General features: G+C 35.0%; 1 protein-coding gene across 1 annotated transcript; it reads right to left on the bottom strand.

Moving 5' to 3' along the window:
- Positions 1-8315: 8315 nt before the first annotated feature.
- On the bottom strand, positions 8316-18640 carry LOC107843965 (disease resistance protein SUMM2). The gene is made up of 5 exons (XM_016688409.2): positions 15667-18640; positions 14181-14681; positions 12842-13342; positions 9084-9590; positions 8316-8848 (listed from the first exon to the last, which is right to left on the bottom strand). Exons 1-5 carry the CDS (start codon positions 18385-18387, stop codon positions 8735-8737), a joined length of 4344 nt encoding a protein of 1447 aa, XP_016543895.2. The 5' UTR covers positions 18388-18640; the 3' UTR covers positions 8316-8734.
- Positions 18641-27682: the final 9042 nt, after the last annotated feature.

Here is a 27682-nt window from a genome sequence, read left to right as displayed (position 1 = left end):
ATGGCCCCGCCCATACAAACAGATAACCCTAGGCCATTCCTCAGCCTCCCTAGCACACCCCGGTTGATTCTTGGTCCACAGCAAGCCTAAACCCTAGGTCCACCCACGGAATTGTGGCCTATAACACACCGATTTAGCCCTAAAATGCCTCGTTTGCACCTTTTTGCCCGTTTGACCACCCAAATGGCGCCGTTCACAAAAACGAACAATACTAGGCTGCTCCTTGACCGATTTTCAGCCTACAACACACTCAAACCCCAGGACCACCCCCAAAACAGTTGTCTATAGCACATCGATTTAGCCCAAAAATGCCTCGTTTGCACGGTTTCACCCACTTGACTACCCAAATAGCCCCGCCTACACAAACGAAAAACACTAGGTCGCTCCCCAGCCTCCTTGGCCCCCTGGTCAATTTTTGACCCACAGCACGCCCGAACCCCGGGCTTACCTTCGTAACCGTCGGCTATAGCACACCGATTTGACCTGAAAATGCCCCGTTTGCACTGTTTTGCCCATTTGACAACCCAAATAGCCCCGCCTACACAACGGACAACACTAGGCCTCTTCCCAGCCTCCTCAACATGTCCATTCCAATTTTTGGCCCACAGCACGCCCGGAACCAGGCCCACCCCCGAAACCGTGAGCTATAACATACCAATTTGGCTCGAAAATGCCCCATTTGCATTGTTTTGCCTGTTTGACCACCCAAATGGCCCCGCCCAGACAAACGGACAATACTAGGCTTCTCCCCAGCCTCCCTGGCATACCTCGGCCGATTTTCGACCTACAGCATGGCCGAACCCCAGATCAGTGAGCTAGCACACAGATTTGGTCAGAAAAATACCCCGTTTGCACCGTTTCTCCTGTTTGACCATATAAATGGCCCCGGCCATATAAATGGACAACACTATGCCACTCTCCAGCCTCTCTGTCATGCCTTGATCAATTTTCGACCCATAACACGCCCAGACCCCTAGCAGACCCCCGGGAACCGCGGGCTATAACACATTGATTTGGCCTAAAAATGTCTAATTTGCACCATTTTGCCCTTTTGACCACCCAAATGGCCTCGTCCACACCAACGGACAACACAAGGCTGCTCCCCAGCCCCCCAGTCATGCCTCGATCAATTTTAGGCCCACAACACGCTCGAACCCCATCCCACCCCCAGAACCGTGGGCTATAGCACACTGATTTGACTTGAAAATAACCCGTTTGCACCGTTTTGCTCGTTTGACCAGCCAAATGGCTCCGCCTACACAAACAAAAACACTAGGCCTCTCTCCATCCTCTTTGGCATGCCCCAATCGATTTTGATCCCACAGCGCACCTGGACCCCAGGCCTGCCCGTGGAACCGTGCGCTATTGCATACCGATTTAGCGAAAAAAATATCCAATTTGCAACGTTTCGTCTGTTTGACCACCCAAATAGCCCCGTCCAAACAAATGGATAACACTAGGTCGCTCCCCAGCCTCTTTTGCACACCCCGATCAATTTTTAACCCACAATATGCTAAAACCACAGGCTCACCCCCGGAACCATTGGCTATAGCAGACTGATTTGACTTGAAAATGCCCCGTTTGCACCATTTTGCCCGTTTTACGACCCAAATGGCCTCGCCCACACAAACGAATAACACTAAGTCACTCCCCAGCCTTTCTGTCATACCCCGATCAATTTTTGGCCCACAGCACGCCCGAACCCTGGGCCCACCCTTGGAACCGTGGGCTATAGAACATCGATTTAGCCTAAAAATGCTTCGTTTGCACCTCTTCGCCTGTTTGACCACCCAAATGGCCCCTCCCATACAAACGGACAATACTAGACTGCTCCCCAGGCTCGCTGGCATGCCCTGGTAGATTTTCAACCCACAGCATGCTTGAACCCCGAGCGCACCCGCGGAAACGTGTGCTATAGTACACTAATTTCGCCCAAAAATGCTTTATTTGCACTGCTTTGCCCGTTTGACCACCCAAATGGCCTCACCCACATAAACGGACAACACTAGGCTGCTTTCTGGCATTTCTCAATTAATTTTAAGCCCATAGAATGCCCAAAATATGAGCCCATCCCCGGAATCGTAGGCTATAGCATACCGATTTAGCCTAAAAATGCTCTATTTGCATTGTTTCACCCGTTTGACCATTCAAATAGACCCGCCCATACAAAAGGATAAAATTATGTCGATCACAGCCCCCCTGGCATACCTTGATCTATTTTCAACCCACAACACGCCCGAACGTCGAGCTTACCCATAAAAATGTAGGCTATAGCACATCGATTTAGCTCGAAAATTCCCCATCTCCATTATTTTGCAGGGTTTGACCATCCAAATGGCCCCGCCCACACAAATGAAAAACACGAGGCTGCTCTCCAGCCTCCCTGGCATGCCAAGGTCATAGTACACCAATTAGGCTCGAAAATGCCCCGTTTACACCGTTTTGCCCGTTTGACCATCCAAATAGCCCTGCCCATACAAACAGACAACACTAGGACGCTCCCGAACTTCCCTGGCATGCTCCGATCAATTTTCATCCCATAATACGCCTAGACCCTTGGTCCACCCTCGGAACTGTGGGCTATAGCACACTGATTTTTCCCCAAAATGCCTCGTTTGCACCTTTTCACCCGTTTGACCACCCAAATGGCCCCGTCCACACAAACAAACAATATTAGGCCACTCTCTAGCCTCCCTAGCACGCCTCGGTCAATTTTTGTCCCACAACACGCTTGGACCCCGGGACCACCCTCGGAACTATAGTCTATAGCACATTAATTTAGCCTGAAAATGCCCTATTTGCCCCATTTGTCTGTGTGACCACCCAAATATCCCCGCGTACACAAACGGACAACACTAGGTTGTTCCCTAGCCTCTATGGCATGTCCCAATCGATTTTTAGCCCACAGCAAGCTCGGACTCTGGACCCACCTACGGAACCGTGGGCTATAGAACACCGATTTAGTCTGAAAATGCCTGGTTTGCACTATTTCTCCCATTTGACCACCCAAATGGCCCTTCCCACACAAACAGACAACACTAGGCAGCTCCCAAGCTTCCCTAGCACGACCTGGTTGATTTTTAGGCCACAGTACTCCTAGAACCCAGGCCCACCCCCAGAACCGTGGGTTATATCATACTAATTTGGCTCGAAAAAGCCCTGTCTGCATCGTTTCTCATGTTTGACCACACAAAGTGTCTCACCCACATAAACGGATAACACTAGGCCGCTCCCCAGCCTTCCTGGCATGCCCTAGTCAATTTTTGGCTCACAACATGCTCGGACCCCAAGCCCACCACCAGAAGTGTGGGCTATAGCATACTGATTTGGCCTGAAAAAGCCCTGTTTGCCCTGTTTTGCTCATTTGACCATCCAAATGACCCCGCCCACACAAATGGACAACACTTAGCTGCTCCCCAGCCCCCTGGCATGCCTTGGTCAATTTTTGGCCTACAACATGCCCATACCCGGGCCCACCCACAGAATCATGGGCTCTAACACACTGATTTGGCCAGAAAATGCCTAGTTCTCACTATTTGACCACCAAAATAGCCCGCTCACTTAAACAGATAACTCTAGGCCTCTCCCTAGCCTCCTTGGCATGCCCTGATTGATTTTTGGCTCATGACACGCTTGGATGCTGGGCCCACCCTCAAAACCGTTGGCTATAGCACACCGATTTAGCCCGAAAATGCCTCGTTTGCATTATTTTTTCTGTTTAACCAAACAAATAGCCCCACCCACACAAACGGACAACCTTAGGCTGCTCCCCAGCCTCCCTGGCACTCCCCAATCAATTTTCATCCCACAACACGCCGGGACCCAGGCCTACCCTGAACCGTGGGCTATAACACACCGATTTTATCCAAAAATGCCCTGTTTGCACCGCTTTACCGTTTGACCACCCAAATGGCTCCGTCTACACAAAAGGACAACATTAGGCCACTTCTTAGCCTCCCTGATACGCCCCGATCGATTTTTGACCCACAGCATGCCGGACTTCGTGCCCACCCCCTAGTATATAATTTACTAAGACAATGATCATGATCACCTCAAAATCAGTGTAAGATCCAACCAATGAACTCTTAAAAGAAGTTGTCAAACATCAGGAATCGCTATGTCAAGATCTTAATCGATAAAAGAACTGTTATATACACGAATTGGCTGGTTGAATACCTGCATAGCTTATTCTGTGGTAGTAGCCCTTGTTCCAGATGACAGTAGCTGAGTACAAACAAGCATAGCCAGATTGATTGGTGTTGTCACTTAACGAATAGGATTTCTTGCTTTTAGTTTTATAAAAATGACTAGAACAAGAACTAACAAACAAAAAATTATGATGAGAAACTTTTGTTATATGATAAAATCCTTTCCTGTATAGACTTCATGACATCAGATGCCTTCTGCAACAAACTGTGCCATAGTTAATGGGAAAATTTATGTATATTTCAACTGATTTGTATTGCAACATCGTTTAAATAATTCAATCCAAATCGTTCAAAAGGTAATACCTATAATCTTCATGATTTATACTTACGTACTGAAATCAAAACAATCATACTAAACGCGACTGATTTAAACACTTTTTTGACAAGGCAACATTTGTCCTAAAGAGTGTCCATGAAATCTTGTATAGTATTCTTGCCTAGATTTATCGCCAAATAACAGACTGAGCTTTAATTTTATATGATGGTCATCAAAATTGATATACATTTTTTATTTAAGTTAGATAAATATCAGTTGGAGAGTAAACTGTTGATTTAAGTTAGATAAATATCATATTTCATAAGTCTCTGTACCATTGAGCCAACATGTAACTTAGATGAAAAGTTAATATAAGTTATCAAAAACAAGAGACTATAAAACAGTATTACAATATACAAGTCTATCCGATGGGGAAGATGACTAATGTCAACATGTAAACTCATAATATTTACTGTTATTAACCACTAGAAATCATAAAGAATGATCCCTATCACCACTGGTTTGCAAAAGATAATTTTTTCAGAATTTTTATTTTTTTCAGAAACATAAAAAATGCAAACTCATCAAAACGACCCTGAAGAGCCAAAAAATGGCTCGGGTCACAGTTTACTGTGTGTATTATTCAGTGGGTCATTTCCAATAAACGTACCAAATTTCAGGTCATTCAGAGTTCGTCAAAAACTGAAAAATCCAAAACCGATCAAATCGGTAATTATTGGCGGAGCTGTTGCGATGGACAGCAGGGCTTCCTACACTGCTTGGCCTTACTGCTACTGTTCATACAGTGAGTAACGACTATAGTTGGTCGTAGTTGAGACTCATCATTGTTTTGCTCTTAAGCTACAAAACTATGCAAAATTTGTTTATGCTTTCTTGATGAGAAACTTAAATTTTGTTGGAATCAATAACATCATCAAAAATATGAACAATAGCCAACAACAACATGACATCAAAAACATGAAAAGAAGCCAGCAACAACATGATTTGAATAATTATTATCCGAACAACCAATCATGTAATTTCTTTTACATTATCTAGCATATGTAAGAAGACTGCTGATACCAATTGTTAGAACATGCACAGCGGAAGCAACAATTCTACAGGATCAATAACTTACATATAATCTAGATAACATAATAAAAAATGATAATTAGAAAACTTACCTTTTGAGGCTTTCACAAATATCGTTCAATGCCTTGGCCTCCAGTTCAATGCCTTTAGTTTACATAAAAAGGGAGCCAAGAGCAAAAATTTTTGGCTTTCTAATTGTTTACTCTTACTTTACATAAAAAGGGAGCCAAGAGCCAAAGTTTTTGTCTTTCTAATTGTTTACTCTTACTTTACGTAAAGAGGGAGCCAAGAGTTCTTTTCCATATAGAAGACCAGCAAGTAATATTACTTCTTCTAGTAAGTCCTTTCTCTTTTTCAAAATTGATTAGTTAATCAAGTATAGCAGAGACCGCAAATTTGTTAAGTGAGACTTCCAATTATGATATTAATTCGCAAATGAATGAATTATCATATCACAATAAATACAAATTATTCCACTAAAATTTTATAATTGCACTCCTCGATTTAATTTCGAAATCTACCATTACAACTTATTTAACTCCCCATGTTAGAATTACAAACACCAATCAATTAAATTAAATTCTCTGAAAAATTTAACTCATAGATTAATTTAATCCTTTATTTATAATGCTTAACTTATTTCACATGTCGGATACAAAATCCACCTGCAGGGTTTTCACGTGAAAACTTATAAGCAACCATAAAGGGGTGTCTTCTATCTCAAATTCGAGACATGTTTCTATCAACTAATTAATATTTCACTAAATGATTTGTCATCATCCAACCTATCAGGAATATGTTGACTTACAAAAGAGTCTCCCCTTTTAATAGATTAAAACGATAAAACAAAGCACATAGATCATAATAATTATATCAAGATTAAGAGTATAAGTACATGTAATGGTCTAGAGAAATCGTTTATTAATATTCATAACATAAACGAATATCTCTAATTGATCCGTTCAATACATACTGAAATGTACTTGCACAAGAAGTCGGAATATTACCACTCCCATAATTAAGATCATATTATATTTAATCTTGTGTTACAATCTTCAAGATGTTTGTCCTTCCTCATCTTTGATTGTGAACATTAATTTATTACTTATAAGAACCGATAATTTTAATCTTCCGTGCATGAGTTAAAATACTCCATACACAAAATTGTCTACTATATAAGTAAAGGACACACATGTTAATACAATGATTTATTCAAATAAAGATTTTATTAATATAATAAATAGTCTTTACATGGGATGAAAATACAATATTATAACACAAACTATATGGTTAATAGTATATCCCAACAATATATACCTACATAAGATACTCTTGATGTTATTAAAAAGAGAAGAAGTTTAAATTAGTATTCTGTAAATAAAAGCCTTACATGGATGATACGATCTATAAAATGTACCTTGAAACTCAGTCTCTTAATTTTGGAGACACATGTGATCATATGCCAATGTTGCTTAATTCCAGTATCACATGGACAACTTGTGTCAACAGAAAGATTTACTACTCGAAAAGAACCGTAAAACCAATTATTTTTCATATGCAGATAGGAGACATGCATACATCAGGAACCGCGGTTAGAAGTGCTCAAGTTCGGAGTAACCAATATAGGCCTCTAGAGACCAAAGTAAATACATTTTATATATGAAAACAAAGATTTGGTGATATAACACCAAATGATCCGTTTTTGATCCGTTTAAAGTAAATGATCATTTCGCGGATATAATCCACTTATATGCTTTTTATTGGTTGTTGTTATTTTTTGTTGGATACTGAAATTCCTTTCATGCTGCTAATTTTCATTTGAGGGACTCAACATTTGAATTCGAGAGGAAGTGTAATATATAGTCCGAAGAAATATGACAGGAACTGTGCAAAGAGGTTCCTTAGACTATGCTTCACTAATTTTTTTATTCATCATATGCCTTTTCTTGCTATTAACATCACTTGGCAAACCATACAGGATGAAAGGAAAGAAAGACAAGGAGCAGAGAGAAGCAGCGAAGGAGCTCGAGCATAGCATTCACATAGTCAAAGCTCCTGCTGCACTCAATAAAGAGCTGTCACTGATACCGCCTGCCAAGGTCCCGGTTACAGAAAAGCAGTCGGAGGAAAATCGCATGGAGGAATGATTATTTTGCTTCCTATACTCTATATTCTCAAACTAAAACACAAATCATTTCATGCTTATTTTTACGGAATGTGTAATGTTTTGCTTTCCCCAACTTCCCGAATTTGTATGGTTTGGCAACTCAGTCTCGTGAGTATTGAAATACTCTTATTATATTGATCAAAAAATAGAAATTTTGAACTTCCAATATGAGGATTTGGATGAGTAACTAGAGCCAGATAATATGCCTTTCACAAGGTTCCTAGTTTGGATTTTTTCTTGCCAAGGGTCTAACCGAAACAGTCTCTCTACCTCTAAGGTTGGGGTATGGTCTGTGTGCACTCTACCCTTCCAGACAGGCATGTTGTTGTAAGGTTCCTTGTTTGTCTTGAACATGAAATTATTGTGTTACAGCCTTCTGTTACCTTTCTCCTCTGCCATCAGAGTTTCTTTTATGTCCTTGTTTTGATCAACAAAAATGTTGTGATGTGGTGGTGTAGTTTCTACTGTTGGCCTTGTTGCTGGCTTCCCTGCACTTGGTTTATGCATCTTCTGCAAATCAAACACACAAAAGCTTTTGGCCCACTGTTGAGAAAAAGTATAACATAACATCCCATCACAAGCAGTATATATAGCATCAAAAGAAAATGATCGAAGCCTTTATATAGCATCAAAAGGAAGAGAGAACTCAAACTTTAAAAGTTTATAAAATCCTACAGTGACCACAAGTTCATATATATTAATAAAAATAATAATTGCATCCACATTCAACTATTTTCTAGAAATTACAAATACAGATGATACAAAGTCTCTCGGTAAAAGCTGCCGGGTTTTACGTGATTATAATGTGGACCCATCTCTGCTTGTTACCGGCCTCCATCACGAGCATAGATATCAGGTAATGTTCGAGCTGACTTGGATGCACTTGGACTATTTCATCAAGTATTACCTTCCTAGCTTTGTATTCATAGACACCACTCTAGCTTCAGATTCACTGCCATCTTGAGAGAGGTTGTTTTCTATACACCCAGATCATCTACTTTCACCCAAAAATCATGGTTCACCCTTTAGAGACTCGATAGCTTCAGATTCATCGTCATTAATAGCATCAGATTCATCGTGATCACTAGCTTCAGATTGGTATCCACCTTGATTAGATTCTTGTTCCTAAGAGCAGAGAAGAGAGAGAGACTAGCTTAGGAAGTACAATCATTACTTGAAAATATAAGATAAAAGAGTAAGTTGATGCTTTGGATTTCTAATTGGAAATATTTGGGGAACGTGAAAGCAAGTTGCTTCAAGTGAAAAACATAAATAATTATCTGAATATTACTATTACAATTAAGTTAATACAGAAAGAGAGCACTGAAATTAACTATACAGTTAGCAGGACAATACAAACCTTAGAATTGAAACTCTGTTGTACCCATTTATTCAGATCATCTACTTTCAGCTCATTATTCACAATTTCGAGAACCGGTGTACTCACAGATCCCTTTTGAACAAATGTCTTCATTTCATGGCATTCAAGAATCATCACTCTTATGAGGAATGGAAATTCAAGAGCACGCTTTGTCTGAAAGAAGTGCCCCAGCTTTGGTAGCTTATGGAGTATCAGCTCTTCCAACATGGGAAATAAGGACGGCTCATTAGTCATGATTTCTTCTCCTTGTTGTTCCTCTTCTGTAATCACTTCTTCCATCGATTGGCATTCTTTTATCCGTAGTGTTCGGAGATTCAGAAGACCTCTGGCCACTGATGGAGAGATCAAGTTTCTCAATTTTCCACAATTTTCTACTTCCAGTTTTTCAAGTTTGCTAAAGTAGCCCATTGGAAGTTGGTGAGAGCATAGAGTACTTATGCTCTTATCCCCATAGAGTTCTAGCACTTGCAGGTTGGGACAAGAAACCTACAAATATTGACAAGGTATCAACTTCATTTCTCATGTCTTGCAAATGATTACTAATAAAATTCTTATTTCTGATATGAATGTTAATGTTATTTTATTATGGTAAGTTAAATCATTTTTAGACTAAATCATTACATATCAATAAAATGTAAATATACGAATATATAATATGTAAATTAATTGAAAAATCCGATATAGTTGTTTTGGTTTGATTTTGATAAAAGGTGAACCAAAACGCCCCATGTACACACAATCCCTCTAACCGCGCATTTAAAATAGAGGGATATTTTGTAAGAAATTCTCAATGGCTACTCTACTATACTTCAAAAGAATTTCAAATTATAAGTTAGAAAATATTTTATTAATTACAATAAAAAACACACACACGATTTATTAACTAAAAAATCAAGTTTTTTTAAAACCCCCCCCCCTCCCACCCCCCCCCCCCCCCCCCCCCCCCCTCCCCCTCCCAAAAAAAAAAATTAAATTTTTTAATTTTATTTTTTAAGAAAATTTAATTTTTTTCTTACCCCACCATCATGCTCCTACCTCAACGGCCATCGCGTACTAGTCCCCCCACCTCTCCAGGACTGGGCAGTTTTTTATTCAAACAGAAAAAATCAAAAAATCAAATCGAAATTTAATTTTGATTTCAATTTTTTGGATCAATTTTGATTTTAAATTTTAGAAATTTGGTTAAACAATTCGGTTTTCGATTTTCAAAAGAAAATCAATCAAACCGAATTTATATATATATATATATATATGTGTGTGTATATATACACATATATATAACCCTAGTATAAATAATATAATATAATAACCCTAACCTTTACGTCCCTAATTAGTAGTTGTTTTATTGACTATTTATATGAATTTCCGGTTGTTTTGTGGATTGTTAATGCAAATTTATGCTTAATGCAGTTATGTATTAGGTTAACTTTATGATTATTTCATTTCATTTCATGAATGTTGAGTTATTTATATTTGAGAATGAAAAATAGGTTTGAAAAAAATTATTTTTCTAAAAAATCACCAATTTGAGATGACAAGTAATGACAAAGAACGACTTACTTATTTAATCATAAAAATCAAAATAAAAATTTGAAATAACCGAACTGAATTTGTAAAGATCGAACCAAATCAAATTTATTTCGGTTAGATTATGGTTCATTTTCATCAATCCGAAATAAAAAAGCCAACTAATATCAAACACCACCCCAACCACCTATTCTGACACACACACCTACCAATCCCCTCTCCTAAAATAAAAGATTTAATTATTTAATTTATTTTTAAAAAATTAAAATGTTTTCTTACCCCATCCTTCTTACTTTATTTGTTCTCATTGTTTTATGTTAAATATATACAAATACGAACACAAGAATATAAGTAAGAAGCAACTTATTTTTCCTAAAAAATATTTCCCTCCTCCATACTGAACACACTCTAAAAAGGTATTTTTCAAGGTCAAAAATTATTTTTGAAAAAGTATTTTCTACTATTTAACTAAACACTAAAATTTATTTTCTGAAACATAGTTTTTTCATCCACCAACCAAGGGGAAAATATTTTTCAAAAAATATTTTTCACTCACCAACCAAACATAAGTAAAAAACCAACTTGTTTTTCATAAAAATATTTTCCTTCACACCAAACACACCGGAAGTGATAAGTTGAGAAGCCAAAAGTGCTTATTTAGCAAGTTGAGGTGTTTACTCAAATAAAAGAAGTACTTTACAAAGCATCTTCAAAATAGCATTCTTTAAGATCTTTTAAAATGACAAAGAATGCAAGATAAAATGAGATAAACAAATCCATATATTAGTTGTTACATATAATGAAAGAAGAATTTAGAACGAGAGGTAGATTTAAAATTTGAAATTTATCGAAATTTTAAATGACCTCAAGTTAATATACAATAATAATCGCATTTAAAATCAAGAAATCTCTAGATATTATTAGTACAGATAAAAAGTCAATGAAAAAAAGTTATTGGGTTTACCGGAACCCTTGGATTATAATATTGTAGATTCACCAACGTTTGTTACCTCCATCAACATAGGTATCAGATGACAAACAAAAAATAACTACATGAAGATTACTATTACAATTAGATTGAACTGGTGAAAACAATCACATTCCTATTTTAGTTGTCCACTTTTCCTTTTACACGCATATTAAGAATTCATAAATAAGAAGGCAGTTTACTAATTCATTCCTTATGTAAGTAAAAGAGATTCTTACAAATCTGCTATCTATATATGTTTACGTTCCTACAAAACAGTCTATGTTCATTCTGTAACACTTGCCAAGTATTCAAACATGACTTTGTGCATACATTTTTCTCCACTGATGATATTTTAGAATAATGCCTACAACAAAATGGTCAGCCATTCCACTTCTTGACTACTTAAAACTGTCTACATCAACACCCAAGCAATAAGACCGTGACTTCCTGAATGCACATAGAAAAAGTAATTCCATAGGCTATGAAACTTTGCGTGAAATGTTGCTTTCATCCCCGATCTATGCCTAACACTTTAAACATCCCTATGTTTGACTAAATGAACATAAAGATGCCCCCTATTTCTTACCTGAATAGCATGGTTTTAGTCTAGAAATCTTTTATAAACTCCAAATCTTTGGCTTGCTTTGTATTGGTCTGTGGTTTATTTAGTGTGGGTGTGTTTAATTCTTGAATTTGGGTTAGGAAATTCGTTGGGTGTTCAGTTCCAGTCAACAGCGTTTTCTCAAAATTTTGTCATCAAGACAATTGAACAAGCAATCAAACAAGATGGTCTGCTTATGTGGCATTTTTCATAAGCACCTCACGTGCAAAAAAGAGGTTGAGACCACTTGCTAAGTCAGCTGGCAGATCATGGGCGTTTTTTTTAAAATTCATTTAGTCAGGTCTATGGGTGTTTTAACTACTAGGCATAGTTCAAGACAAAAATAATAATTCAAGCTAAGTTTGGAAGTGAAGGGGAGCCTCAGAGTAACTGGTAAAGTTGCTGCCATGTGACCAGGAGGTCACGGGTTCAAGCCTTGGAAACAGCCTCTGGCAGAAATGCAAGGTAAGGCTGCGTATGATACACCCTTGTGGTGGGACCCTTCCTCGGACACCGCGCATAGCGGTAGTTTTAGTGCACCGGGCTGTCTTTTTTTAAGCTAAGTCTGGAAGTGTTTCCACCACCTCACTCTAACTATTACTATTACTGTTTGCTAGTTATAAAGTGGCAAAGAAAAACCTTAGAATTGAACATCGCTTTGTTGAGGTCAACAACTTTCAGCTCATCATCATTGTTCACGTTTTCGAGATTCAGTGTACTCGCAGTTCCTTGTTGGATAAATGTCTTCATTTCGGGGCATGTAGAAATATCCACTTCTCTGAGGAATGGAAATTCAAGAGCATGCGTAGTCAGAACGAAATGCCCCAGCTTTGTCAGATTGATAAGTCTCAGCTCTTCCAATCGGGGAAATAAGGGTTCATTACACATGATTTCTTCTCCTTCTTGTTCCTCTTCTACAATCACTTCTTCCATTGATCGGCATGCTTTTATCCATAGTTTTCGGAGATTCAGAAGACCTCTGGCCACTGATGGAGACATCAAGTTTCTCAATTTTCCACAATATTCTACTTCCAAGGCTGAAAGTTTGCTGAAGGAGGCAGTTGGAAGTTGGTGAGAGCACAGAGCAGTTATGCTGTTAGCCTCATAGAGTCCTAGCTCTTTAAGGTTGGGACAAGTAACCTGCAAACGATGAAGGAATCAAATATCAACTCCATTTAGATTTAGCATTAATTTGGTAGTGTTTTATTGTAGTGTAGAAAACTAGTAACTTTGAAAGCTGAAAGATCTTTCAAATTTTATTGTATTTTGTTGCAGATACACTGAAGCATGTTCATCTATTGTGTTCAGTCATAAGCCAACACATTGGAAAAAAACACTAAGTGATAAGTTGAGAAGCCAAAACTGCTTATTTAGCAAGTTGAGCTGTTTACTCAAATAAAAGAAGTATTTTAAAAAGAATCTTCAAAATAACATTCTTTAAGATCTTTTAAAATGACAAAGAATGCAAGATGAAATGAGAAAAACAAATCCGCATATTAGCTGTTAAATATAATGAAAGAAGAATGTAGAAGGAGAGAGAGATTTAAAATTTGAAATTAACAGAAATCTTCAATGACCTCAAGCTAATATACAATAATAATCGTGTTCAAAATCAAGAAACCTCTAGATATTACTAATACAGATTAAAAATCTATGGAAAAAAAATTGTTGAGCTTATGTCAAGTACTCTTGGATTATAATATTGTAGATTCAGCTATGTTTGTTACCTCCTTTAAAATAGTTATCGGCTGACAAACACAAATAACTATATGAAGATTACTATTACTATTAGATTAAAGTGGTGAAAACACCCTCCAAACTTGGCAACGAATTATTACTTTCATCTCCGAACTATGCCTCGTACTTAAAACACCCTTATGCTTGACTAAATTATTAAATAAAGCAATCAAACAAGGGGTCTGCTAATGCATGACACAAATATGTATAGAATTTAGTGATAAAGTGGAACAAGACAAACCTTAGAATTGAACATCGCTTTATTGAGATCAACAATTTTCAGCTCATCATTATTGTTCACACTTTCGAAACTCAGTGTACTCACAATTCCCTGTTGGATAAATGTCTTCATTTTAGGGCATTTATAAATAACCACTCTTTTATGAAATGGAAATTCAAGAGCACGCTTAGTCAGAATGAAATGCCCCAGCATTGGCAAACATGCAAGTTTCAGCTTTTCCAACCGGGGAAATAAGGGCTCATTAGTCATGATTTCTTCTCCTTCTTGTTCCTCTTCTGTGATCACTTCTTCCATTACTGGACATTTTTCTATCTTTAGCTTTCGGAGATTCAGAAGACCTCTGGCCACTGATGGAGACATCAAGTTTCTCAATTTTCCACACTCATTTACTTTCAATGTCTCAAGTTTGCTGAAGTAGGCAGTTGGAAGTTGGTGAGAGCATAGAGAACTTATGCTGTCAGCCTCATTGATATATAGCTCTTCCAGGTTGGGACAAGAAACCTGCAAACATTGGCAAGGTATCAACTTCATTTATGATGTCTTGCAAATAATTACTAATAAAATTCTTATTTCTGGTGTGTTTTTTAATGTTATTTTAGTACAATAAGTTAAATCATGTTTAAACTAAATCATTAGATACCACTAAAATGTAAATATATGACTATACAATTTATAAATTAATTGTATTATCCATTTAACTATGAATTCGACCGCTCTATTTCTAATAAAATGCAGAAGTTGATAAATCTTTTACTTGAGAAACTGTAAAAGAAATTATTTTTTCTAAATGATCAAGTTGTACGGTAGATACATTCCTTTTCATCAAAAAGAGGGTGAAAAGTGTCAATTCATTTGTTCTTTCAAACTCATATTCATATTTCAAGATATTTTCTTCGAATTTGTGATGATGTATTATCGGTTATTTTTAAAATTGAACAAAGTCTATCAATTTTTGGGTTTTATAATAACTTTTATATATTATTAAAATTTGCTCAAGTTTGTATACGTATATTATTACAAAGTTATTATTAGACTTAAAAAAATAACTACTATATGTTTAACAGCATATATGTATTTGTCTATCAAGATCTAGTTGATATCTATCAGTATCTGTCTTTTAGTCAGAAACTTTGAGTAAATTTTTCTTATAAATAGAAGGGCTCCTTCATTGTAAATTATCCAAAAGAGAAATAAGAATTACTCTCTATTCTCTCTATTCTTCTTTTTTATTCTTAGTTTTTTTTTATAGCAAAATCACAATAATTAACAACTTAAAAAATTTTAAAGATATAAATATTTGATTTACTCTCGAAATTATATCAATATCACTTAAATTGAAATAATTAAAAATAATTGAATATTACTGCCAAAAAAATTTGGGCAAAGATAGTAATTAAAGTAATTAAAAACTTGAATTATTTTAGAAATCTAAAATATTAATTCATAAAAATCCTTCAAATAAAGACTTTTTCATGTAGAAGCAAACCTTTTCATTAAAAAGAGGATTTGAGTCGGTGATGGCATTGTTGGCTGTTGGCCAGAAATTTTGGAACACTCGTAATTCCTTCAAATGCATTTCCCGTAACAGAGAGAACTCAATGCCCTCAACAGTGTCACTGCAAAAGTGTGTGAAGCATTCCAGATCATCAAGTTTCAAGCAATATAAATTGGGGAACTTAATTACGTCACCTCTGATATGTGTCCCTCGAGAGATCCCTTCTTCTTCATCATCAGGGCAAGCTAAGGACACACAAAAAAGATGCCGTAGATGACCACAATAGATTACCTCCAGCCTTTCGAGTTTGGGGAATGAAATATTATTCTGATAGTGGATATTCAATGAATCACAATCAGACAGCCTGAGATCTTTCACATTCTGCAACTCGAACACTACATTCTTGGAGCCCTTTCCGCTTGAACTTACACATTCGCTATTCCTCAACAGGAGGCGGATCCAATCACCCAATGGGGTGCCCTTGGTGACGTCTAGATCGATAGCCTTGTTGTAAGTTTCCATGAATGAAGTAATCGTGTAGCGTCCACCCATTTTAAGAGCGTACCGTGTCAACTTGGAGGAAAGGCCCAAGTTACTGTAAATCACATCTTTAGAACATCCATCTAATGTCAGTGCAGTCAATCTCGATAACGATTCCAGCTCCCTCAAGGTGGAGTAACTACAATCTTCTACTCCCACTAGATGTAGTTCCTCCAATCGAACTATTCTTGATAACACCCCTGGTGAAATCCTCATACGTTCTTTTCCAATATTCCAATACTCTAGCATAGCTGGATTGGTTAACTCTAGCATAGTTAGATTGGTTAAGTTTCCTATCTCCACCGGAAGCTCCTTCAAGTAAGAATCTCTGATGCTGAGAATTTCTAAAGAGACTAGTTCCCGAATAATAGACATGTCATCCAACCTTAGATTACTCAGACACAGCGTCTTCAGATTTGACAACCTCTGAATGGATGATGGAAAGGGCAGAAGGGAGTTTCGACCAGATCCACTCAGGCTTATGACACTGAGTTTACTCGTTCCATCAAAAAAACCATCTTGTAGTTTGAAACCCTCTTTGAAACGGAATTTTAACATCAGAAGCTTCAGTCGTGGGCAAGATATTGGTCTGGGACGCTCATCAAACTTATTTGCAACAATTGACATATGACTATATTGCTCGTAAGAGTCTTTTCTTGGGAACTCTTTGGAGTTCACATCGTGACTTACCATAAAAATATGCTTACCCTCAGATGCAATATATATAGCCACGTCCCGGACCACATCATGCATTTTGACATAATCTTTACCTGAACCTTGGGATAACAAGAAACAATTTTTCAATGTTTCTAACAGATTAGACACCCTATTTCTTGCACGTTCTAAATTTTCAAGTTCTGAAAAGATGCCAAGCCCCACTCCATATCTAAGTAATTCTTCAGTCCAAATATTACTATCTTCCTCAAACAAGGAACAAAGCAAAAAGACATACCTGGCTTCATCACTCTCTAAGTGATTATAGCTTGTCTTCAGAGGTTGATACACCTTTGTAAGCACTTTTGGGATATTTTTTGGTACTGATTTTTGTAATTCTACAAGGGCATCCTCCCATGAAGGCTTCGTTTTACCCTTTAGTGCTCCTGCAACAGTAACAATTGCAAGTGGCAACCCCTTGCATTCTTTGGCAACATCTTTTGCTACTTCAGGAAGAGAGGGATCATCAGCTGAATAACCAGCTTTCTGCCTAAAAAGGACCCATGCTTCTTCATCAGATAAGATTCCAACATCTACAATCTTTTGAGCCTCCATAGCGTCACAAACATCTCGGAGGCGCGTCGTCAATGCCACTTTGCACTGATAGTTGTGGTTGCTACCAGTGGGAATTCCAAGTTTCTCTAGATCATAAAGAGCCTCCCAAACATCATCCAAAATTACAAGGACGCGACTTCCTTTTTGCATTAACCTTGCACGGAGCTGATCTCCACGACTTAACAAATTGTCTCCTTGCAATGACGTCAGCCCGACCTCTCCGGCGATCTCGCCCTGAATTCTTTTCAGGTCTTGTTGTTGACTGACAGTTACCATGACAACATCATTAAATAACCTTTCTTGTTTTGCCCTTGCTCTTACTTTCTCAGCCAGTGTTGTTTTACCAACACCACCCATACCACATATCCCAACAATAGTAATCTCCTCATCTCTCAAAGCTGCCATGACCTCTTCCTTCTTTTGTTTTCTGGAGACAAACTCCTCATTAGTGTTACTAGGTATAGCTTCAATTTCATCAGCTGGAACCGGATAGCAGAAAACAGCATGCTCGTTACCTTCCTTTTGAAGTTTAGTAACTTCCAGTGTAATTTTCTTAGCTCTCCTGCTCAGCAAGTAACGTGACTTCAATGTTGGACACCAACCGTAGATGCAACCCCTTTCAACCTCAGTTCGACCTCCCATTACAACTGCCACATCAGCAGTAGTAGTATCAACACTAGTTAACCAAGCCTCAACATTGGGTGAAATGACTTGTAAGTTTCTCCGGGCAGCCTCCACTCTTTGATTCACCCCACTTCTGATATTCTCGAGCTTATTAGATTCTTCATCCAGAGACCTGATGTTGCGCCTATAGTAAATCAAATACCCAATCTGTCGAGCAACTGGCAGTATCAAGTGTTCTGCGACTGGGCTCAAAATAGCAGTTATGATTTCCACAGCCATCTCCTTAATTAATTCTTCACTGGCTAGTCTAATAAAGAAAAACAGCCTCTTGTGTCTTTCCCTAGATCCTCTCAAGTCTGAATTCTACAAATTTTCTTTTGTGGACTAGATTTACAAGGAAACAAAGGTAGGAGAAAATGAGTGCTGAGAGGGAATGGAACAAGTAGATAAATCGGTTGGAGTAAAAATCAGTAGAAAAAATTGAAAATGAATACAAGATAGGAAAATGAAAGCTAAGAAAAAAATTGAAAATGAATACAAGAAAGGAAAATGAAAGCTAATAATTGATGTCCTGCTATTAACTCTACCCTACATGAACCTGTTACTATTTTGAAAGCAATGAATTAAAGATAAGCATTCAATACCTTCAAATTATGATCAAAGTTGCTATAATACTTTTTAATTTCACATAGGTATTATTACCTTCTGAACTCAATTTTAGTATACTTTTGTCACCCTTTTGTGCTGATACGACACCTTTATTACATAAAAATGAGGCTCACATCAAAGTTATCACATTAGCTAAAAAGGATAATAAAAATACACTAAAATTGAGTTCAGAAATAATAAAAACCTTGTAAAATTGGAGTATGTCATACCAAATTTGGTCATATTTCAAGGTACCAGATGCTTTAGTACTCCAATGAATTATAAACAAGAAACACACGTTTGTCTTTTAACATTGACCTACCCTATGATCCATAGTGCAATATTAACCTAAACTTTCTGGTCGTTTTACAATAGATGTTTTACAAAAACTATAATAGAAGTGTCTGCTTGCAAAATATGAAAAAATGTAACTTCAAACTGGTAATGTTGAGCTTATACAACTGATATCTATTCTCCTTACAAAACATGTGTCACACCTCGAGTCTACATCCTGGGTGGCGGAACCAACACTCGATATCATTGATGGCCCGAACGTACCCATAACGTGGCGTAACATAGAAACATACAACAATGGAGAATGGTAATATGACAATGAAAAAGGATAGTCCCAGTGCATTAAAGCTTCTTTTATGCGCAGAGTTCAGGAAAGGTTCTCACCACAAGGGTGTATTGTACGCAACCTTATATTGCAATTCTGCAAAGGGCTATTTCCAATGCTTGAATCTGTGAACTCTTAATCACGTAACAGCAACTTTAGCAGTTATTCAAATACTCCCTTGAATGGTAATATGACAATGAAAGGTGAAAAAGCAGGAATAGTAGTAGTGGGAGCTAGTGGTGATTGTATAACATTTCAAACTGGCAGACATAGAAAGTAATGTTTGCTTTTGGAATTTTGCCTCCAATTGATTGAGTCATTGTTCTCTATTATTGAAGTGAAAAATACAACATTCTCACTTCCTCTTTCTTTTTTTCCCCTTTCTCATTTGTTAATATTGCTTCTTGGATAATAATAGTGTTTATAATATTTCAAATAGCTAGTACAGTTTAGAAATAACCATTTTTCTACTCTGAATTCTGAACTCTGCTAAATATTGCGATTTTTTTTTAATTCACTTTTTTTGATTGGTTTTCTTAGTTAAAAAAAGGGCAGCTTGATGCACTAAAGTTTCTGTTACACGCGGGTGCAAGGAAGGCTAAACCACAAAATTTTTATTTAATAAATTTTATTGTATGCAATCTTACCCCATATTTTTGCAGGAAGTTATTTCCACAACTTGAAACCGTTGTTGGGTTCAATTGGTGCGAATGAAAAATGGAGGATACAATCCTTCGAAAAAAATACACACTGTTTTGGAAAAGGGATGACTGTTTGGTCAGTTATGGTTGTTCAGAAAAGACATGTTATTTCGAACTGGATAGACAGGACTATTCCGAAATAATATACTTTTTCGATTAACCATTGCCTCCTTTCCGAAAAGGAACTCATGGCTATATAACCCTGCATTTTTTTCACACATTTAGTATGAAAATTTTTGCATAGAAAAAATATTTCTGTTGCTTCGAAAAATTCTGTGTGATCATCTCCCGTTGAGTGAGTTCGAAGAAAACCGGAAAGTTTAAGGCATCACTACATTCTGGTCGTGAAGTCATTTTATCCTAGAAGAAAAATTTCGTAACTTCGGGTAATTGAGAAAAATTATTTTCTTAAATACACTCTGTGAATTCGGAAAACTTACCTTATTCTACTTATCTTTTTTCTTTAAAATAAAATAACACACTTCTTAGATACTTCATATTGAACTTGTGTTGAAGGTGTTGAAAATCTTTATAAGTGTTCTTGATTTAATCTTGAACTTGTGTTGAAGTTGTTTTGACATAATACATATTGTGTACCAAAAACAACAACTGTCACCTCTTAGTCACATAACAACAATTTTATTAGTTACTCCAAACACTCTTGTGGATTGTGTGGTGTGAAATGAAAGTTGAAAGAGCAATAATGGAGAAGTGCGGTCGAAATGACAGCATTATTGATTGAGTCCAATTGATTGCTTTTGGAATTTTGCCTCCAATTGATTGAGTCATTTGATGTTAGTCAAAGTTATACTCCCGCCATTTTGAAATAAGTGAATTGTTAGAATATTTATTGGTGTTTCAAAATAAGTGAATCATTGGATTTTTTTTTAAATTTATCCTTATGATTTGACAACTAATTAACTTTTAAAAAGGTATTACAAGATTAACTTTTTCTTTTTTAGAGGTAAAAATGAAAAGTTATGTTACATTATGTCTTTAATGTTTTTTCCTTAATCTGTGTGTCAAAATTCAACAATTCATTTATTACGAAACGAAAGGAGTATGTATTTAGTCATTATTTGTTTTATATTTAGTATTTTTATTTATCTTTTTTGATTATTAATTTTATGGATTGTGTCTAATATTATAATTTGAAGTGTAAGATTAAAATGATGCGAAGATGAAGAAATTTAGAGCTAAAATAAATTAAAGACAAAAGATTGTAAAAGAAAATTAAACAGACAGCTTAATGAAACTAATTTATTAAAATAATCAAATATGACCCTGAATTTGAACGGAAAAAATGACAAATTCAATAGCCTTCCGTGTTAGTGGCGCTACACACAACTAGCTATAACAGTTCATTTTTATTCATCTTTATTCCATTTTGAACTCAATTATTTTATTTGAAGGTTTTTTCCCTACACCTATAAATACTCTATAAAAAAATTTAGTTTTTACATAACTTTTGACCTAGAGAGAGCTAGAAGCCGTCGTGGAGGTCGAAAAAAATTGATTTCATCTTTTCTTCTCCTTTATTATTTATTTTTATATTTTTCTTTGGATGATTCATTGTAATTATTGTTCCATATCTATATGGAGTTAAACTTCTCGTTCTAGTTTTCAGTTCACATTCCAAAACATTATTTTTTCTTCTTTATTTTCACTTCATTTTTTTATTTTGAGAAGCATTATCAATCAGTCGCACATATTTCGAAATATCAATGGACTAACACACACACAAAATAAATCAAAGTACTCATTAATTCCTATTTCGTGAAACATGTGGGGTAAAAGAAGAGGCATTTGCCTTACAAAAATAATGGGCAACATTTAGTAGGTCGTTCAAACAGATGACACAACCGATAGCACATATTTTGAAAATTCATGGTATAGCAATACAAAAAAATGAAAATAATTTGCAATTCCAACATTTTTTGTTCATTTGTCATAAAACAATCTACATCCACCTCTCTGAAATAACCTTCATCATTTAATAGGCCATCATGAGCATAGGCGTAGCCATGAGTTTTGAGCAAAAAAATATTTTGATGCACCTATTCCTAGAATCCCATAGGCTAACACATAGAAAAAATTAAAAATGAAAATAATTCGCTTTGTTTTAAAATAGACTACGTCCACCTCTCTGAAGCAACCTTTATCATATAATAGGTCATCGCCGATATAGTCATGAGTTTTTGATAAAAATAAATTTCGACAGACTTGTCCCTAGGAATTCATTGGCTAACACACACGGAAAATTAAAATAATTCAAAAAACATGTTTTCGTTCGTTTGTCCTATAAAAGGCTAGTCCACCACTCTAATGTAGACCTTATCATTTAATAGATCGTCACAGCTGCAACTATGAGTTTTCGATAAAAAATCATTCCGACACACCTATTTTAAGAAATTCATAGGCTCACACACAAAAAAATTAAAATAATTCACAATTCCTACTTTTTCATCCATTTGTCCTAGGACAAGTTGCCGTCTACCTATCCGAAGTAGCCCTTATCATTCAATAGGTCGTCACGAGCGCACCCATGAGTTTCGACAAAAAATCATTGCGACACACCTATCCCCTTTAATTCATTGGCTAGCATACAAGAAAATATTGAAATAATCTGAAATTTGTATTTTTTTACTCGTTTGTTCTAAAACAGATTATGTCTATTTCTCTAAAGCAGCCCTTATCATTTAATAGGTCTGGACGCATCCATGATTTTTCTATAAAAAAATTATTCTGATGATCCTATCTCATAAATTAATAGACTAACATACACGAAAAAACTGAAATAATCTGTAATTTCTACTTTTTTCGCTCGTTTGTCTTTAAACATGCTACGATTGCCTCTCCGGAGGAATCCTTATCGTTTAATAGGTCATTACGGATGCACACCTTCCATGTATGGAGTAAAACAATCTACGTAGATTTTTCAAAAATAATGCACAATCATCACAACCGCACCCATGGGTTAACACATATAACATACCGAAATAATCCTTATTATTTCGTTGACTTCAGAGGACATAAGAGATGAAGTCAATCATCAGTGAGGAAGACCCGCAAATAGAAGAAGCCAATATATTATTAGATTTGTTTAATTTCATGTCTCTCTGTTTAATTAGTTCTTTTCTATATTTTGAGAATTATATTTATTTTCTTCTTTTTTAATTTGTGTTATAGTCATCGCAGGTAACTCACTAGACCAAGTAACTTGATCATTTGGCCTTATCACAATAAATTGAGATGCAAGCGATCAAATCCTTCGAGAAATGAATGCAGCTGAAAAGATATGTTATAAAGCAACTTATCATGATTAACTGCATTATATTTGAGGCGTTTGTTTTTAGGTCCCTAGCAATTATAAGGTCAGTTTTTATGTCCTGATTTATTTGAATATTTCATTGTGAAGTTTTCTGTCATTGTCAAACACCTTCAAATATTAAAAGCTATGAACATTAAAAATAAGTCAATTTAAACGTCCTACAAAATATTTTGATGTCAACAACATGACAGTATATGAACACTCAATAGCCAAAGATCCAATGCAGCACCTATATTGCTAAGATTAAAATATACGGTAAAATATATTACATGACCTATTTTTCATGCATAATGATAAATTATCATAGGGAAGATATGTAAATTTGAATTTATCAGACATAAAAGCAAGCTTTTATCCCCAACATCATTTTGAATTTGTTTAATTAATTACTGTTTTTGTATCTAATTATTTTCAACCTATTTTATTTTAAATTAATAAATTAACTATTTAAGAAATCCTTCAAATAACTTTAAAAAATCCTAAACTAACGTAACCCACATCTTCTATAATAAAACTACATCATGGCAAGTAGTAATTTTTTGGGAAAAGGACAAAAATAACACCTAAAACTAAAATAATTCTACAAAACTAGCATCTAAATTTAAAAACCCAATAAATAGCCACTCGGTGGAAAGTAATTCCAACCGAATAGCCAAGAAATAGATACCCCAGTTTCTAGCCTTCTTTTGGTGGACAATGTTTAGATATTCATTGGTTTCATTTCTATAGGTCTTTTTCTTTTTTAAAATTTTTGTTGCTGCTTTTTTTTGGCTCCCTTTTCCTTTTTAAAGATTCTACTCTTTTTTATTCTTTTTAAACTATCGAGTAATTGCTTCGTTCTTTTTTCAGATTATTTTACATTCACCAACATTATTAAAATAACATATTATTTGTTTTGTTTAGTTTTACTTATTTATACAATAAAATACAATACCATATACTTTTAATATAATACAATTATTAAAGATATATATTTATATATAATAATGATACAGTTTCTATATATAATAATTATAACTTTTTATACACATCCTATACAATTTTTAACTATAATTATTATTTAGATACATATTTTATACGACTCTATATAGTTTCTACATGCATTCTAAAAATGTATCAAACTAGTATAAGAGAGTATCAATTAAGTATATGGGCACTGCAAGTGTATTAATATAGTATAAAAATGTATTAATGTGGTATAAAAGAGCATCAATTGGATATAGGGACTGCATGTGTTTGCATAGAATCTCCTTTCTCTTTTTTAAAAAGTGTATCAATATAATAATAAAAGTGTATTAATATGGTATAAAACTGTATCAATTGAGTATAGAGACTGCATGTACCCAATTGGGTCAACTGGCTAAAAAAGGGGAATTAAATTGGGCAGACTGGCTACAGTGTCAACATTTATGAGTAACTTCCGGTTCCTATTTTCAACCATCACATACACACAATTGTACACCACACAAAAATATATTACACTCCCAACAAATTAATTCCTCAAAATATTATTGAACTTGTGTAAATATCCCACTAAAGTAATTTTTGTTTCTTTTAGGATAATATTATCACTGAATGCACTTCTTTCCATTATTGGGTAAAACTAAGAAATTGTTAAGGATATGTTTGGAGAATCACAAGAAAAGTGAAATTAGATGTAATTACATAGTCCAATTCTCAATTAGGAATAGAGAATTAGGTGCAATTTCGTGATGTAATTACAAAGTTACATTTTATTTCTTTTTTTAAATAAAATTTAATGTCTTTTTCTTTTAAGTTTCTTTTTTATTTTTACTTTTTTTTTATTTTACATTATTTGTCTTTCATCTCTTTTCTTCTCATTTTCGAACTCTACTTCTTATGATTCAATATAATTACTCATACTTTTTTCTTTATTTAGTGCATTATTGCATTTTTATAATTTTTATTCTAGTGTTTGAATTAAAGTAATATTTTATTATTTAATGAGATTATAGACTTATGTGTTTTTCGTTCTTCTGAATTATATTTACTCGTCGGAATTTTATACAAGAGTATTATATTTTTCTCTTGAATTTTGAATTTATGTTTCTGTTTATTTGTTTTAGTAGTAAAGACATGCTATTTCATATTGTATGTCACTGCAAATTGTCTAATAACATATAATTTAAATTTTTCTATGGCTTTCCAAATATATCATTAACTATTTTTTAGTTTCACCTTATTTTGGAAAGATGTACATAGTTTAATAAAAATATTTTCTAAAAAAAATTTAACAAAAGTTACTTTAGTAGGATGTTTGCACAAGTTCAATGGCAATTTGAAAAATTAACTCGACAATTTGAAGTGACATGCAATATAAAATAATAAGTTTATAGTACTAAAACAAATAAATTGAAACATAAACAAAACACAAATTGAAAATTCAAGAAAAAATACAATACTCTTATATAAAATTCCAACGAGTAAATAATTCAAAAGAAAGGAAAAATACAGAAGTCATCTCATTCACTAATGAAATACTACTTTAATTCAAACACTAAAATAAAAATGCAATAATGCGCTAAATGAAGAAAAAAAATATAAGTAATTATATTGAATCATAAGAAGTAAAGGTTGGAAAATGAGAAGAAAAGAGATCAAAGATAAATAATGTAAAATAAAAATTAAAAAAATTAAAATAATAGAAATAAAAATAAAATTAAAACAAAAAGAAATAAAAATCAAAAAAAGAAATAAAATGTACCTTTGTACTTACATCACGTAATTGCACCTAATTCTCTATTCCTAATTGAGAATTGGACTATGTAATTACATCTAATTTCACTTTCCTTGTGGTTCTCCAAACATATCCTTAATAATTTTTTAGTTTTACAAAGAAGTGCATAGTTCAGTAACAATATTGTCTTAAAAGAAACAAAAGTTACTTTAGTGGGATGTTTACGCAAATTCAATGACATTTTGAGGAATTATCTATAAGCACAAATTTTATGTCAGGAAGAAAAATATTATAATAAAGGGAGTCAAACTGCATTGTATCACTTGAAGCGGGGATGATTTGTTTCTTATTTAAATAAAAAGTTGATAATATCGTAAGTAATTTTATGTCTAATGCATGTCTTGTAAATTTTTGATTTAGTATTTTTGTAAAAAAATTAAAATCAGTTATAATATGCCTCCACTAGGAGCCTTGGGCTAACTGGTAAAGTTATTGCCACTGTGACCAGGGTCAAGCCTTGGAAAGAGCCTCTGGCAGAAATGCAAGGTAAGGCTGCACAATACACCCTTGTGCTGGGGCCCCTTCCCCGGACCCCGCACATAGCGGGCACTTTAGTGCACCGGCCTTCCCTTTTATAATAGGGGCCCCACCAATTTTGTGAATGACTGCATGTCTCCCGTTTGACTTGGAAAATGGCTTCTCGCGTCCCGCCAAAGCAACCCGATCGATTTAATTGGCTATTAAGGAACCATCCGAGAAGTTTTGCCTAAAAACTATTCTAGATTTCTTATGATGTATGTGTTTTAGTATATTCATTCTTGGCTTAATTTCTTGAAAGTAAAAAATTGTATTGGTATGTGAATGGCCCAAAATTTTGTGATGTGATGATCAACTAGCAAAGGTAGATACAATGCAAGTAATGATCCTTTTCAGGAACTATAATATGTTTCGAGTCTCTTGAACCTATCAAATATTTAGAACCGAATCTCTTAGTATATAATCTGCTAAGACGATGATCGCGATCACCTCAAAATCAGTCTAAGATCCAACCAATGAACTATAAAAAGAAGTTGTTAGAGATCAGGAATCACTACGCTAAGCTCTTAGTCGATAAAAGAACTATTATATACACAAATTGGCTGGTTGAATACCTGCATAGCTTCTTCCGATCGAGTACGAACAAACATAGCCAGATTGATTGGTGTTGTCACTTGACGAATTGGATTTCTTGCTTTTAGTTTTATAAAAATGACTAAAAAATTAAGATGAACAACTTTTGTTATAAGATAAAATCTTTTCCTTTATAGTCTTCATTGTCAATTTTATGTTGAATGCTCAATATTGAGAGTCTTGTCATTAAATAGAAAAATATTCAATGTTTACATCCCTAAAGATCCGTCTTCCTATCCCTAAAGATCAACTTTTCTATCCCTCTAAATCCGTTATTCTATCCCACCAAATTGCTCTTACTAAAGACACTATTATTCTCTTTAACTACTAAATAAAATCTATGTAATTACACTAATATACAACAATATATGATTATATTAATATACAATATTTACATCATGCTAACA

This window comes from Capsicum annuum, chromosome 10, assembly GCF_002878395.1.
Source record: "Capsicum annuum cultivar UCD-10X-F1 chromosome 10, UCD10Xv1.1, whole genome shotgun sequence".
Taxonomy (NCBI): Eukaryota; Viridiplantae; Streptophyta; class Magnoliopsida; order Solanales; family Solanaceae; genus Capsicum; species Capsicum annuum.
This window is presented reverse-complemented; position numbering and strand designations above follow the sequence as displayed.

Coding starts and splice junctions, on each gene's coding strand:
- LOC107843965 (XM_016688409.2), bottom strand. CDS start 18,387: ATGGCTGTGGAAATCATAACTGCTATTTTGAGCCCAGTCGCAGAACAC. Junction 14,682..15,666: donor ATCCTCTTTTTAATGAAAAG/GTTTGCTTCTAC, acceptor CAATGTTTGCAG/GTTTCTTGTCCCAACCTGGA. Junction 9,591..12,841: donor AAGCGATGTTCAATTCTAAG/GTTTTTCTTTGC, acceptor CAATATTTGTAG/GTTTCTTGTCCCAACCTGCA.